The 16,751-nt window shown below is 41.9% G+C and overlaps 1 protein-coding gene across 2 annotated transcripts in view; it reads right to left on the bottom strand.

The window, feature by feature from the left end:
- Nucleotides 1-16,546, bottom strand: part of LOC136862917 (uncharacterized) — a 355,991-nt gene extending 339,445 nt beyond the window's left edge. For both annotated transcript variants that reach the window (XM_067139196.2, XM_068225811.1), the window contains exon 1: nt 16,466-16,546. In XM_067139196.2, coding sequence (XP_066995297.2) covers nt 16,466-16,508 — 43 coding nt within the window. In that variant the 5' untranslated portion in view covers nt 16,509-16,546. The remainder of the gene's footprint in view (nt 1-16,465) is intronic.
- Nucleotides 16,547-16,751: the final 205 nt, after the last annotated feature.

The following is a 16,751-nucleotide window of genomic DNA, read 5'->3' as shown; positions in this document are numbered from 1 at the left end:
TTCCGTGAGCGACTCCTCTCCGTTCTTCTTTATGCTGTCCCAGCTCACCACCTTCTACCATTTAGCCAATCACACCTAACTTTGCTAAACGTCAACAGGCTTATACTGCTGGATTTTTGATGTCGCACCCGTAGGAGAAATTTGACCGGTGCAAAGCCACACTGAACTAAGCACCACAAATTATTATTTTGGACAAAAATGAACTTAAAATTCTGTTATGAATGATTTGTAACTGTAGCTACTGTGTTCAAAAAACTGTTGTAAAAAGTAATAAGTCAGTGATGAATACCATTTAATTTACTGAGACGTTACCTGTACACGTTTCATTATGGATGACTGAGATCTCGCTAGCTTGGTTGCTCAACCTTTTTATTATAAAATGTTGTGGGATACTACAGAAGACCTTTTAAGATACGGTGTAATTCCGCCTTTTATTAAACAGACTTTAGGATATCAGTACATATGCATAGCTGTAAACGACCTGAAGAAATGTAAACGGAATAACACTTAGCTACCATTTCAAGCGATTACATTGCTCTCAAAATCATCATCAGGATTTAGGGACTTATCATCATAATTTACATCATATTTTCTTCCTTGCACCAATAGGAACTCGTAAAATTCATAATTAATTTGTGCAACAACAGTACTTACTCCCAGATATTGAAAACAAGTACTCACAAGCAGTAAATCTCACGGTCTGCTGTCACCTGAAGCTTCTTTACGAATTAAACACTTGGAACACTTTACTTTTCACCGTATAGTTTCGTGCGTTGTTTTCCACTGATGTGGTCAACTTTAGCTCAGCTAAAATTAAATCTCTTCCTAAAGTTGCATCTATCGATACTACTACTACTACTACTACTGCTACTACTACTACTACTACTACTACTACTACTACTACTACTACTACTACTACTACTACTAAAATGTTTTCATTCCTCCCCTGAAGGGGAGGCGGGCCTCTTAGACGGTGGCGCCGTCTCTCAGGCCAGGAGATTTGTTACGGTGAAGGAGATGCTCGGAGAAGGTGAGGGGTTTGGCGCCCTTGGCCTATACTAGCAACTGTCCCGGCATTAGCCTTAGTGCAGGATAATGGAAAACCACGGAAAACCATTCTCTGGTAGGCGACGGTTGGGGCCAGCCGTGAGGTCCAGCCCTGTCCTGTCTCCCGAATGCAGAGGCGTAGAGCCACGGTAGAGCCTTGGCCACTTATGGACCGAGACCAACTCTGCATCTACCGACCATCTATCGATATACCACTACTACTAAACGTTTTCATTCCTCCCCTGAAGGGGAAGGCGGGCCTCTTAGACGGTGACGCCGTCTCTCAGGCCGGGAGATTTGTTACGGTGAAGGAGATGTGCGGAGAAGGTGACGGGGTGGGCGGCCGTGGCCTATACTACGAACTGTCCCGGCATTCGCCTTAGTGCAGGAGAATGGAAAACCACGGAAAACCATTCTCAGGACAGCCGACGGGTGGAGCCAGGCGTGAAGTCCGGCACTGTGCCCCAGGGCCGTCTCCCGAATGCAGAGTTGTAGAGCCACAGTAGAGCCGTTCTCCAACTTTCCTCTGCTCGGTTGGCCGGTCAGAGTACAGAGCAGTTGGACCACGGGCAAGACGTGGCCTCTTAAGGGACGAAACCCAAGGACCTACCGACGCCGCTATCGATATATTACACTTGTATTTATATATTTTATGCAACGCACCTACTACGGCAGTGTGGTGCCCTTAACTCATTATGTTCCAAACTGGAGTTTAGTTCGTTATGACTTTACACCGGCCAATTGACATTGGCTGAAAGACGCACTGGAATAACACAGGATATGAGAATAAAATGTAATTATAATAATGTGCAAAAACTGCCGATTCCCTTGCTCACAAAGGCTTTAAAACGCGGATAACAACATTAGACTAAGAGCAAGACATCCACTATAGTAGTAATGTCCGCTCGTCTCCGATGTACAACGTTTTGCATACCACTGAAGGCGGTTACATGCGAAAAAGTACCTTACTACCGGTACTTGTTAAGAGTCACACATTAACAGTGTAAATTCACCGAGGATTACGGTACCTCGTGTGTTCAAACAATTCTACTTTTTTTAATTATAATTTTTCCTCTACACATAATATTTTTGCCTCATACTTTGTTTTTATCTCGGATTAAGCTCACAGAAATCGAAAAAAGGTTCAGTTCAATTTTTGTTTGTTTGTATGTTTGTTTGTTGTTTGTTTGTTCGTTTGTTTGTTACATCACGATAAAACGGATAAAGAGAATTTCTGTAAACTCGGTATTTAAGGTTGGGGATAGCTGGATTGTGAGCTAGGCTATAAATAATTTCATTAGCATACAGTGGTGTTGCGATATTAACGGGTTCAACACACGGAGTGCCAAATTTTTCTGTTAATATTAGCGTTTTAGAAAAACTATACATAACAGCATTTGTACAAAGTACAATATCTGGTCTTTAATTTTCATACGCTTTTCCGTACAACGGAGATTTTCACGATTATCACATTTTTCACTAAACATTCAATTATCTCCAGAAATATTAGTCCATCTATAAAGAGTAGTCCGGCTCCATGGCTAAATGGTTAGCGTGCTGGCCTCCGGTTGCAAGAGTACCGGGTTAATTTCCCTGGCACGGGGGCCTGGTGTATGTGATGTCATCATCATCATTTCATCCTCATCACGACGCACAGGTCACCTACGGGCTTCAAATCAAAAGACCTGCACCTGGCGAGCCGAAACCGTCCTGGGATCTCCTGGCACTAAAAGCCATACACCATTTCATTTTTTTACAAAGAGTACATAACAAATACGCATATAGTGCAATTTCCAATCTCTTACATCAGATACAGTTTACTGCACGAACTATAATAATGTTAATCCAACAATCTGGACGTATAAATATTGTTCAGTCGTCATTGTAACGAACTAATTGGTGATGGTGGTTGTTATTGTCGTTTTTGTTATGATTCCTGTCTTTAAGATGCCCCTATTGATCAAGAACATAATGATTATTATCAGAATGAGAAGGAAAACACGAAGGAATGTGGGTTGGAAGAATGTGCCAGAAGGGAAACAAAAGGGAGGTTGAAAGTCCAGGCCTCAAAAGCCCTAATATCGTCAAGCCGGAAGAAAGCAATCAAAAATAACATTACACTGATTGACTATTGTGATTAGCTGAGGTGTGTTCTGTGTCTTCTTTCCTGTCACTCATCTCCACGAGATGGCATTACTGCCTAAATTACAAAATGTAACCCGTCAACGATGGGTATATACAGTAGTTACCAGACATCTTATTTAAAGCAGGTAAGTAATACAAATGCTGTGAAAGGAACTACTGTCCCCTATTGGTGATCTGCCGTGTGATTTCTGTCTTACATACACTACTTCTTCTTCCCTTATCAACACCTTGGTAGAGATGTGGGTGCTAACTGTGTCATATATGTGGATTTGGCTCTATTTTAAGGTTTTAAGGCCGAATGCTCGTCCTGACGCCAACCCTATATGATGAGATGTACGTAGTACAGTCATTAAATTCTGACACTTAACGCCTGGAGAATAGACACCCACACGACTCTGTATGTTGCACATGATGTCGCATTAGACGACGTACACCTACACAGAACCACATCTACCCTCAAAATAGTCGCCGTTCGCCGTTAACTACTTAAACAGAACCACCGTTGGCCGTTATGCAATATCAGTCTCTCGTCCCTGTTTGTGGCCGACCAGTACGCACTGTCCCGTCCTTGCACAAGACGTCGGTGCCACCTAAACACAACATTGCGACTCAATGCGTCCTCACCGTAAACCTGCTGCATCATTTCAAACGTTTCGGCAGCGGTTTTGCCCAATTTCTGGCAGAACTTGATGTTTGCCCGTTGCTCAAACTGTGACATGTCAAGTCTGACAGGCGCATTCAGATCACCGTCACAACAACGACCGTACGTCTGCTTCCAGTGCATGCACTCAACTGTCTCTTGAAAGGACGAGAGACTAACTGACATGGTACCATACCACGGCGCCAGCTATGAGCTATAGTGCACCACAGCGCCATCATGCGGTCAGTCTCAGAACTTAATGACTGTACTACGTATTACGTTCTTTTGTGATGGTTGGTAGGGTGGTGTGTTGAGTGAATTTGAAGGAAACTGTATTGGGACAAACAAGCACCCAGTCCCCAAGTCAGAGGAATAAACCAGACGCGATTAAAATCCATTATGCTTACTTACTCTAGTAATCTAATGACTTCTAAATCTAATTTTGCTAGGAAGAATTGTGTAACGCTTCTTACTATTTATCGTAACTGTAGAATAATTATTGCGATAGTACATATACACGACCGTCTGATACGATGCCATATCAATATCATAAGTTTCATCTTTGAGGTAAAAAATCATGCAAGTCCCTCGCACAATAAAAGGGTAGAGTGTAAAATAACTTGTTATAACGAGAGAGAATATATAAGTAAACAATATTCATTTCGTGTGATAGTAAGTCGTATGAGAACACCAATTATCTGGTGCCGTCAGAAAACCGAAAATTTTACACTAATTCCTCTGTCTTTTCGGAATATCGATGTCATTGTTCACTAAGAAAATGCTTTTGTCACTTCACACAAATGAGCACTTCCTTTCGTGCATCAGAAATTCTTTGTATCGCCGTTAATTGTGTACAGTTCCTCATGTAGGCCTAACTCGGAAGGTGAAAGTAAGATTTCGACTCCAAGGAATCTATCAACTTTCCTTCCACAGCCAATCAAACATTATTATGTGTGAGAGAAATTGCACAATGCCATGTGTTATTTTTCTGAAGTTTACCGTTGTATGAACAGTGTTTGAATATAATGTAATTCTACGTAAAATAGATTGAAATGTAGAAGAATATTCTTAGAAAGATACTTTATAACAAACGAATTCACAGACCGGGCGAGTCGGCCGTGCGGTTAGAGTCGCGCAGCTGTGAGCTTGCATCCGGGAGATAGTGGGTTCGAATCCCACTGTCGGCAGCCCTGAAGATGGTTTTCCGTGGTTTCCCATTTTCACACCAGACAAATGCTGGGGCTGTACCTTAATTAAGGCCACGGCCGCTTCCTTTCCACTCCTAGGCCTTCCCTATCCCATAATCGCCATAAAACCTATCTGTGTCGGTGCGACGTAAAGCAAATAGCAAAAAAAAAAAAATAATAACGAATTCACAACTCAAGGTTGAATTCGAAGTCTTAAATATCCTATGTTGCCTCTCAGTGTAGTCAAAACCAATACAAGCCATAAGACAATAAAATAGGGAAAATCAATCCATTGTATGCAATAAAGATATGGACGGTGCACACTTACTAAACGACTACAAAGAAAAAAACGAATCATAGAAAACCATATAAAGGAGAGATTTTTTTAGTGTCAACACAGTAAATAGAAAAATATGTAATACCTAGAACGCTTTAACATACCTATAAAATATAAATGACCTGATATTATATTTTTGAATATCGCTTCTTATTTTGAATTTGTCATTGAATTTAGCATAGATTAATATAAATAAATATAACCTGATCCGCATTCTAGACGTACTATGCGTCAGCGTGACCTCCAAGTGGGATTTTTAAGAGCTAATGAAAAATAGTGTGGACTGTTGTTTTTAAATTTAGTAATGCAAAGACAGGGGTATTTTTATTGTGTGTTTTAGTTGAGGTGGCCTTTGTTGTTGATTTTACAGGTATATTATGGTGCTCTAAGTATTACATTTGTATTTCAACAGAGTGAAAAGCTTATACGTCCTATATAGATAAGAAATGAAAATGAACTGTAATTGTATACTCTGCTAAGTAATTAAACATAGAATGGTAGAATTAGGGAGAAAAGCAGACCTATATAATACTATCAGAGCAATATGGGAGACAATATCGAAGGAATGTGATAAGAGAGATGTAGCTAGTAGTCACTAGGACGTATATGCATGAGGAGGTATGCAGGACTCTGTGACAATTGGGGTTTTGGTTTTCTTACAGTTTGCTTTACGTTGCACCGACACAGATAGGTCTTATGGCGACGTTCGGACGGGAAAGGGCTAGAGGTGTTAAAGTAATTTACCTTGGCCTTGATTAAGGTATAGCCCCAGCACTTGCCTGGTGTGAAAATGGAAATTACAGAAAAACACCTTCAGTGCTGCCGACGGTGTAGTTCGAACCCGCTATTTCCCGAATGCAAGCTGACAGCTACGTGATTCAAACTGCGCAGCCACTCGCTCGGTGAGAGTTAAAGGCTAGGAAACACTTCACAGAGTAAAAGTTTGATTAATTATTAAAAATACGTCCAAACAAAGGATTTAATAGGACACATGTAAATTATAATTTAATTACCTGGATCCTTAACTGAATGGTCAGCGTCGAGTCTTAGATTCAGGGAATCGCGCATTCGATTCGCGACCAAGTCGGGGAGTCTTAGCCGCGTCATCCTCTGACTCGGGATCTGAGCGTTTATTCAAACACACTCCTATTCGTATATACACAACAAACAGCATTGCCAATAATAAGAACAATAATAATAATAAATGATATTCTAATTATTTGTATAACATTAATTTTAGAGTATCTTTTGGTATTTTGTATTATATGTATGCCGGTCTGAATGGCTCAGACGGTTGAGGCGCTGGCCTTTTGACCCCAACTTGACAGGTTCGAACCTGACTCAGTCCGGTGGTATTTGAAGGTGCTCAAATACGTCAGCCTCGTGTAGGTAGATTTACTGGCACGTAAAAGGACTCATGCGGTGCAAAATTCCAGCACTTCGATGTCTCTGAAAACCGTCAAAATAGTTAGTGGAACGTAAAAAAAATATTATTATTATTATTATTATTATTATTATTATTATTATTATTATTATTATTATGTCCGACTCGTTGGCTAAGTGGTCAGCGTACTGGCCTTCAATTCAGAGGGTTCCGGATTCGATTCCCGGCCGGGTCGGGGATTTTAACCTTCATTGGTTAATTCCAATGGCCCTGGGGCTGGGCGTTTGTGCTGTCTCCAACATCCCTGCAACTCACACACACACATAACACTATCCTCCACCACAATAACACGCAGTTACCTACACATGGCAGATGCCGCCCACCCTCATCGGAGGGTCTGCCTTACAAGGGCTGCACTCGGCTAGAAATAGCCACACGCCACACGAAATTATTATTATTATTATTATTATTATTATTATTATTATTATTATTATTATTATTATTATTATTATATTAATTCGAAATTATTATGATAAATGAATGATCTATCCGCAATTTCTGGCAGTCCGAGACTGAGAGAGAATAGTATTCTATTAATTCATTCATTCATTCGTAGCCAAAAATCTACATAAAATGTACATTCTGAGACTGCAATGTGCTCAATTGATTAAATTAGTTCTATTTTGAAAACCATTATGTTGTGATGAACGGTAATATACTTGGATCCACGAATTCGACGTTTTTACCCTTAAAACACAAATTACCATCTTCAACAGCAATATATTTGTAACAATAATCGTATTTCAATATGATTCGTTATACGATTTCCAAACACGATGGCATTTAACATAGCAAGAAGTCCATACGTGTTCTCGTGTGCCGTGTCATTTCGGAGAAGGAACTTATAACTGTGTTCTACCTAATATGAAATTATATTTCATCCGATATAGGCCTAGTATCAATAGGGAGATAAAAGGACAGTCTCCTCTGGACGATCGCTTTGCTCTCTGAGAAAGAGAGAGTCCACATTCGCCGACCTCATAAACTTCACGTCATTTCATTTTCAGTCTGCTCGTCGTTCGGGGTAAGGCAAAGGCCAATTATCGTGGGAGCGATCTACATCAAACATTTCCATATTGTCGTTTCATTCCGAACGCGGGAAGGACGGAGACCATTAGTCACCAGCTCCATGTACTCAGCGTGAGCGAAAGCTGTTGAAGATTTTTATCAATGGCTTGGAGCATTCTCGGTCACCAGTCCTGTGTAAATTATCTGATAACCTGTGTGATTCTAGCAAAGGCTGTGATTGTGTCTTCAATTCTGTATTTTTGCTATTTGCTTAACATCGCACCGACACAGATAGGTCTTATGGCGACGATAGGATAGGAAAGGCCTAAGAATGGGAAGGAAGCGGCCGTGGCCTTAATTACGGTACAGCCCCAGCATTTGCCTGGTGATAAAATTGGAAACCACGGAAAACCATTTTTAAGGGCTGCCGACAGTGGGGTTCGAACCCACTATCTCCCGGATGCAAGCTCACAGCTGCGCGTTCCTAACCGCACGGCCAACTCGCCCGGTAAATTCAGTTTTAACTTCAAAATTGTATGAGTGTTGTGTTAAGGACGAACAGCTTATCATTATACAGTATCCAGGTAACCAAATGCAACCAAATGGGAAAATTTCGATCGACTGAGCACCGGTTAACATGGAGTCCCTCAAGGTTCTGGCTTAGGCTCTTTTCTATTTCTTGTATAAATATATGACTTACCTGGGAATAGAGGGTCTAATGTCTCATCATTTTTATGTGCAAATGATATATTTTTAAATTAGGCTAAGAGGCCTATGTAATCAAGGAGCTCAATATACTGTGTACCGGAAACATTGAATATGACAGCTGATTCTCCGCAAATAGGGTTTACGTTCGTACTAAATGATAAAGAGACTCAAACAATGATATTTTATCTAAATAAAAAGGGACTGTATTTTGTTAATGGACCGTTGAAATTATTAGGAAAACAAATAGATCCAAAGCTGAACTGGGATGCTCACCTAGATTTTATTTCAACTTAACTAACAAGAATATAGTATCTCCTAAGAGCATCTCAGTAAACATGTTTTAAATGCCTAATTTGCATTATTTCACAGCATTCTTCAAAATGGAATTCCTCTCTGAGGAAACTCTAACTGGATTTCTGAAGTTTGGCTTCACCAGAGAAAAAGACATTACGCATTATAACAAACCGCTATGACTGCCCTGTGTAGGTCTCTTTTTGTTAAACTGTCCATGATAACTCTTGTGAACATAAATCTATTTATAATAAACCCGTTAATGTATATAGAGAAATCGATAAAATCAAACTCAGAAGTTCAAAAATATAATACCTAGTCACTTAACCAAGTCGATACGCCCCGTTATAAGCTGCAAAAAACAGATCCAACCATTTCACACTTCAGTCTAAAATGTTCTGTATATTTTAATCAGATACAAATGACCTACCATTCATTACAATCGGATGTAAGCTTAAAACGTAGTTAATCATGCATCCTCTTTACTCAGAGCGGCAATACTTCACAATCAAGGAGTTTGTAATCTATTGAAATTTCATATTTTTCTAAGTATGTTAATGTACATTTACAATTTTATTTTCTTTGAAAATGTACATTGAGTGGCCAAACGTCATAGGAAGGCACTGAATGTGCGAGCCCTCAAAATGGCAGCATTACGGTGAGGCATCGACTCTATAAGGTGTTGGAATCGTTCTGGAGGGATCTGGACCGACGCATCTTGAACTGCTGCCCACAATTGTAGTTGGTGTGGGGTCATGGAGTGTACACCAGTATTGACAGCATCCAGTAAATGACCGACTAGATTAAGATCGGGGATCTGCTAGGCCAATCCATGGTCGTAACTTCACTGGAGTGTTCTTCCAACCACCTGCGTGCCACCTCAAGATCAGTGACATGGCGCATTGTCCCGCTGAAACATAGCATCTCCATCAGGGTACTCTAGGGCCAGAAAGGGATGCAGATAGTCTGAAAGAATGCCCACATGACGTGCACCTGTAAGCGCTCCCTGCAGCTGCACAATGGGGACTAATTGCGACCATGATAACCCCGCCCTAAGACACCACCCGCCTGGACACAACCTTGTTGACACGCAGGATCAATAGCTTCATGGGGCATATGCCAATCTCTCACTAGCCCATAAGCTCGATACAACTGGACCGGGATTCATCGGACCATAACACACGCCGCCACTATTCTATGGTCCATTGCCGACGTTCGCGGACGCATACACGTCGTTGAACTCTGTGTCGAGGTATCAGCAAAGAGACACGAGTTGGTCGTCGGCTGCGGTGCAATTGCCTCCTTACAATCCTGGTAGAAATGGGTTCCGGACTCCCAACATTCAACTAGGCGGTGATCTGAGTCACAGTAGCCAGTCGAGCGCCCAGTATGGTTCTTCGGAGGCAACGTGATGTCCGTTTATTAAACACCTGCGGCGGTTTACTCGGATGGTAACATTCTCTCTGAGATATTGAAGATCCGCCCTCAGCACTGTTGATCTCGGGAACCCGAATTCGCGTGTAATCTCCGCAATGCTATGACCCATGCGCCGTGCGCCGATGATAATCCCACGTTCAGAGTTGGTTAACTCACGCCGTGTTGCCATCTTCACGATACTGGAGTCTGTGACAGACTGCTCAGCAACGCCGTGGCTCACCGCGACGCTCAGGGTTCATACACGGCACATTTTCTAATGGGACACCCCTTCACGGAATTTTTGGCCACTCAGTATATATTAGACGTAACATAGGCTACTTAACGACTGAATAATTTGTTTTATATCATATTCTTAGGTTTGTAGTAATGCGTCCCTCTAAAACACATGCAGCCATTTAAGGGTCTCCGACAAGTCTGAATACGTAATCGGGACCTTCGGTAATAGAAAGACAAGCTACACAGACACAGCGGGGATATACTGGATACAATTTTAATTATTATGGTCTAAGATTGGAGTAGGATTTACATATTATTCCAGTTCTTTCCTGAAGTAAATCTGGAGAAGAATCGGAAAAATTACAGCCAGTAAAGACACTGCCTGTGCCAGGACTCGAACCCCGAATTGACGAGTGATAATGGTTGATAGTCCTAATGTTATTGACTTTACGTCTCACTTATGCGGCTTTCGGAGAGGCTGAAGTACCGGAATTTCGTCCCTCAGCATTTCTTTAACGTGCCTGTAAATCTACCCACACGAGGCTGACGTATTTGAGCACCTTCAAACACAAGCGGACAGAGCCGGGATGGAACCCATCAACTTCAAATCAGAAGGCCAGCGCTCTACCGCCTGAGCTACCCAGCCCGGCGATAGTCCAACAGAGGACTGGACTACAAAGTGGTTTGTGTGTGAGAGGGATAGATAAAAGGTAAGCGTTATAAGGAACCAGATTTTCTGATATTGTCGTGTTTGTACGGGCGTGGGTCGTTATTAGTTTCAGCTTTGGGTTGGGAATGAAGTTGTGAGATTAAAAGCAAACGTACCATCCTAGAATTTCCCTACAGGGAAATATGTATAAAAATGACTAAGCACCGCACTTTGTAGCTCGGAACCGAGAACTGTGCACTTCCCCATGGAGTCTGTCCCTATGACTCCTGTGAGTATTAATTGTGCCCACCACGTCTCCCAGAGAATACTACGGAAAAAGCTCAAAGATTCACTGATAGGAGTACACGATCTTGGATCTAATAACCTCATTCATCTGCCCAGCCTTTCACGAAGCTGACGCATTGAGCTCCTTCAAATACCACCGGACTGAGCTGGGATCGAACCCGCTAACATGGACTCAAAACGTCGGTGTTCTACATCTAAGACACTCAGCCCGGTAAAATCCGATAAGGAGAAGGAAACAACGACATCGATGAGCCAAAGACTTAAATGATAGACGAGACAGGAGTTGTTTTATTATTATTATTATTATTATTATTATTATTATTATTATTATTATTATTATTATTATTATTATTATTATTGCGACTGCCTAATCAATGCGGTAAAGGCGTGCTCAGTTCACCCGGAAGGACATGTATTTAATTCCCCATCAGAAAGTTGAAACAATTAAATTCTCTGAAGCATCACATAGCCCCGGGATTCAGTCAGCCTTCAACAAAGGTAAGTACCAGGTTAAATCCTGGAGACAAAGGTGGTTGGGATTAGCCGTAACCACTCTATCTCATTTAGTGAAGAGGTTACAGACTGTGGACGTCTTTACCTTTCACTCTTCAAAGGGCCTTCATGGCCTGCACAGAAGTGACTTTGATTATTATTATTATTATTATTATTATTATTATTATTATTATTATTATTATTATTATTATTATTATTATTATTATTATTATTATTTTAACTTTATAGAAGTTATTTCGGCCGGGCTGAGTGGCTCAGAAGGTAGAGGCGCTGGCCTTCTAACCCCAACTTGGCAGGTTCAATCCTAGCTCAGTCCGTGGTATTTGAAGGTGCTCAAGTACGTCAGCCTTGTGATTCACAGGAACGTAATAGAACTCCTGCGGGACTAAATTTCGGCACCTCGGCGTCTCTGAAGACCGTTAAAAAGTAGTTAGTGGGACGTAAAAACAATAACAGTATTATTTATTAAGTAATTTTTGGGGTCCCTGGAGCTATAATAGCTCATTTGGTTTTCAACTGCGAGTTTAAGTTCAGACGCCCTTCCCGATGCCACGTTTATTCTCAGGTGATAAATAATAATAATGTTAGTCCGCCTCTGTGGTGTAGAGGTTAGCGTGATTAGCTGCTACCGCCGGAGGTGCGGGTTCGATTCCCGGCTCTGCCACGAAATTTGAAAAGTGGTACGAGGGCTGGAACGGGGTCCAGTCAGCCTCGGTAGGTCAATTGAGTATAGGTGGGTTCGCTTCCCACCTCAACCATTATCGAAATGGTTTTCCGTGGTTTCCTACTTCTCCTCCAGACAAATGCCGGGATGGTACCTAACTTAAGGCTACGGCCGCTTCCTTCCCTCTTCCTTGTCTATCCCTTCCAACCCCCCTCCCCCCACACAAGGTCCCTCTTCAGTATAGCAGATGAGGCCGCTTGGGCGAGGTACATGTCCTCCTCCGCAGTTGTATCCCTTGACCCAAATTCTCACGCTCCAGGACACTGCTCTTGAGGCAGTAGAGGGGGGATCCCTCGCTAAGTCCGAGGGAAAAACCAACCCTGGAGGGTAAAGGGATTAAGAAAGGAAGATAATGATGCTATCCCTCTAATAACACGTTATTTACCATTGTCTAAAAAGACCTAGGGATATTGGAAATTTACCCTAAATGAGCTCCGCTTAAATATTGACAGTTTTACTTTCATTTAACGACAGTTAAGCATGCTGACTCTGTCAGAATTCAATTCTGCAACTACCTCAATAGTTGCGACGTGAGGGTGACCAATTGCAGTAAGCAAAACTTCTTTGTCCATGAATTGTACAACGAGAAATACTAACAAGTAATATGCATGCGTGCACTTACATTATCAACTCTTCTGCCTTTAATCTTTCAGGCACAGAACCAGAGGCTGCGCGGCTGTGAGTTTGCATTCGGGAGATAGTGGGTTCGAACCGCACTGTCGACAGCCCTCAAGATGATTTTACGTGATTTCCCATTTTCACACCAGGCAAGAGCTCTACTGTACCTTAATTAAAGTCACTCCTAGTCATTCCTTATCCCATCGTCGCCATAAGATCTATCTGTGTCGGTGCCACGTAAAGAAAACTTAATCAGCAGACTCGCAATTCCTGATAATCAAAAGTAGAGGTGTGGAACTGTGACATTTTCTGTGTTTATGTCTCTTACTTTCAAGGATTTAAATATAAAATCTAACCATCGTCTCTTAGGCCTCCTCTGCTTTTCCCACCTACTTCGACTGAAATCTATTATTTCCCAGTATATCGCAGGTGGAGGGAATCTTGAACCAACCCTACAAAATCTAAACCAAACCCATGGTGCAACAGCCCCGAACGGCCATGGCCTACCAAGCGACTACTGTTGAGCCCGAAGGCCTGTAGATTATGAGGTTTTGTATGGTAAGCATGAAGAATCCTATCGGCCATTATTCCTGGCCTTCTAGACCGGGACCGCCATCTCACCGTCATATAGCTCCTCAATTGTAATCACGTAGGCTGGGTGGACATTGAACCAGCCTACAAATCCAGGTGAAAGTCCCTGGCCTGCCCGGGAATCGCACCTGTGGCCCCCGAGTAAAGGTACACGTTCGCTACCCATAGAGTGCGGGGCTGGCCTTTTGAACCCAAGTTGGTGGGTTCGATCCTGAGTCAGTCCGGTGGTATTTGAAGGTGCTCAGATACGTCAGCCCAGTATCGGTAAATTGACGTCCTTCGGGACTAGATTCCAGCAACTTGGCGTTTCACAATACCGTAAAATTAGTTAGTGGGATGAAAAACAATTATAATTATAATTATTATTATTATTATTATTATTATTATTATTATTATTATTATTATTATTATTATTATTATTGCTCCTCCCTCCAAATAAATAAGCTAGTTTCCCACCGTGCTCTCCCGGAAACTATAATAGATTCCCTTCAGGCTGGCCCTGGCTCAATCCCTAATTCTTACGCGAATTTTACACCAAATTGGGTTAGGTGAAACGATTGCGTAGACTAGAAGGGTGAAATTCGCACTCGTAGCCATCCTAGAAGTGGATTCATCACTCAACTCCAGAGGAACAATGGTATGACCACAACCTTCGTAATTATAGCCCCAGGATATTAACATCCACACATCAGTGTGGACACTACATTCCTTACACATACTAAGTACATTATTTTTTAAAAAATTCGTGTGGGTATTTCTAGCCGAGTGCACCCCTTGTAAGGCAGACCCTCCGATGAGGGTGGGAGGCATCTGCCACATGTAGGTAGCTGCGTGTTATTGTGTTGGAGGATAGTGTTATGTGTGGTGTGTGAGTTGCAGAGATGTTGGGGACAGCACAAACACCCAGCCCCCGAGCCACTGGAATTAACCAATGAAGGTTAAAATCCCCGACCTGACCGGGAATCTAACTCGGGACCCTCTGAACCGAAGGCCAGTACGCTGACCACTCGGCCAACGTGTCAGACAGTAAGTACATGTAGCCGACGATTGGCTACTTGGCTACCTGTTTAACGTCGCACTAACACATCGAAGGTTTTCGGCGACGGAGGGATGGGAAACGGCTAGGATTGGGCCTTAATTAAGGTACAACCCCAGCATTTGCCCGGTGTGAATGTGAAAACCACGGAAAACCATATTCAGGGATGTCAACGGTGGGATTCGAACCCACCATCACCCGAATGCAAGCTCACAGCTGCGCGACCCTAACCGCGCGGCCAGCTCGCTAGCTGACGAATAAAATATCCCAAGTTTCTTATCTGAAACAACAACAATAAGATGGATCACCATCTTTGACTGACTGTTAAGCAAAAGATTTCTTGGAAAACTGTCTAGGCCTACTCCACCTCAGATAGCTGAAATGACTGGTAGCGAATCGTCATGGAAACCTATATTGGTTAAATTCAACACGCTCACTGTATTGCTCCACTCCACCTAACAAGTGATCTACAAAAGAAAGGTCGACCTCTGTGGTGCAGTTCGTTAGTCATTGGCCTTCTGTTTCCAAGATAAAGGGTTCGATCCTATCTGAGGGCCGAGGCATTCAACGATATTAAATCACATTAAAAATAACTGTAGGACAAACTCCCGACACTCTGCGTCTTCTGAGTCCATTAACAGCTAGAAAGAATTTATATTATTATTATTATTATTATTATTATTATTATTATTATTATTATTATTATTATTATTATTATATAAAATAAACTTCTGCTGTGATATACCTCGCTGCTGAAAATATATATTAAACACAACTGAGAACTCATTGCATTAGACCGGGCTGAGCGGCTCCGACGTTAAAGTGCTGACCTTCTGAGCCGAAGTTGGCGGGTTCGATCCCGGCTCATTTCGGTGTCATCTAGCAGTGCTCAAATATGCCAGCCTTGTATCGGCAGATTTACCTGAACACCAAAGAAATCCAGCGGGTCGAAAATTCCGATACCTCCCCAAAAACCGCAAAATTAGTTAAAGGGACGTAACACCATTATTATTATTATTATTATTATTATTATTATTATTATTATTATTATTATTATTATTTGTATTGGCTTAAGTGCGCTTTGATTAGATTGTTTTTTGTCGCTGAATTGCCGTCTCGGGAGAATTCAAAATCTGAGTATTCCTGCGCCTATTGGATAACTTCCTAGGGTGATATTTAATGTTATTCGACTATTTCCTACCAATGTTAATTATAACTGTCTTTATTTTTCCTATTCTCTCATAATTTATGTAGTCCGTTTTGGAAGGTGCCTTTCAAGTCCCTAATTATTTTTATTCTTAATTTTACTCTTAATTTCTTTCTCTATCCGTGAGCGAGATTTCACAATCAGAGTAGCCCTAGGGTGATATTTGATAATATTGGACCTTCTCTACCAATGTTTATTATCATTGTTTCAATTCTTTTTCTCATTTCTTCCGTATTTTACGCAGATTGTTTTGCTAGATGCCATTCAAATCCCAAAATACTCCTATTCTTAGTTTGTTTCTCTACTCATGCCCGAACATCATTATGGATACGTTTTACTTACGGAACCCGTATGTTTGTACCTGCGCAGAGGAGGGCCACGAGGTAGGTGCAGTGTGTCTTCATGGCGCTCCCTTGTCGGAAGTCTCACAGCTCGCCGACCCAGCACAGAACTACTAACTGCTCTCTGGCAGCTACTTCATAAGCTCGGTCACGCAGCGCCAGGGCGGGGGAGGGAGGAGGGGCTGACTGTGGCAAAAGCGCAGCGCAGAACCACAGTACTGATATCATCACCCTTTCTTACCATTAACCACTGTATGAAGTAAACGTGCGTGTAAGTTTAATGTCGTTTGGTAGAAAGAACCCTGT

Source organism: Anabrus simplex, chromosome 2 (genome assembly GCF_040414725.1).
Source record: "Anabrus simplex isolate iqAnaSimp1 chromosome 2, ASM4041472v1, whole genome shotgun sequence".
Taxonomy (NCBI): Eukaryota; Metazoa; Arthropoda; class Insecta; order Orthoptera; family Tettigoniidae; genus Anabrus; species Anabrus simplex.
Note: the sequence above shows the minus strand (reverse complement) of the source record. Positions and strands in the feature narration are given on the sequence as shown.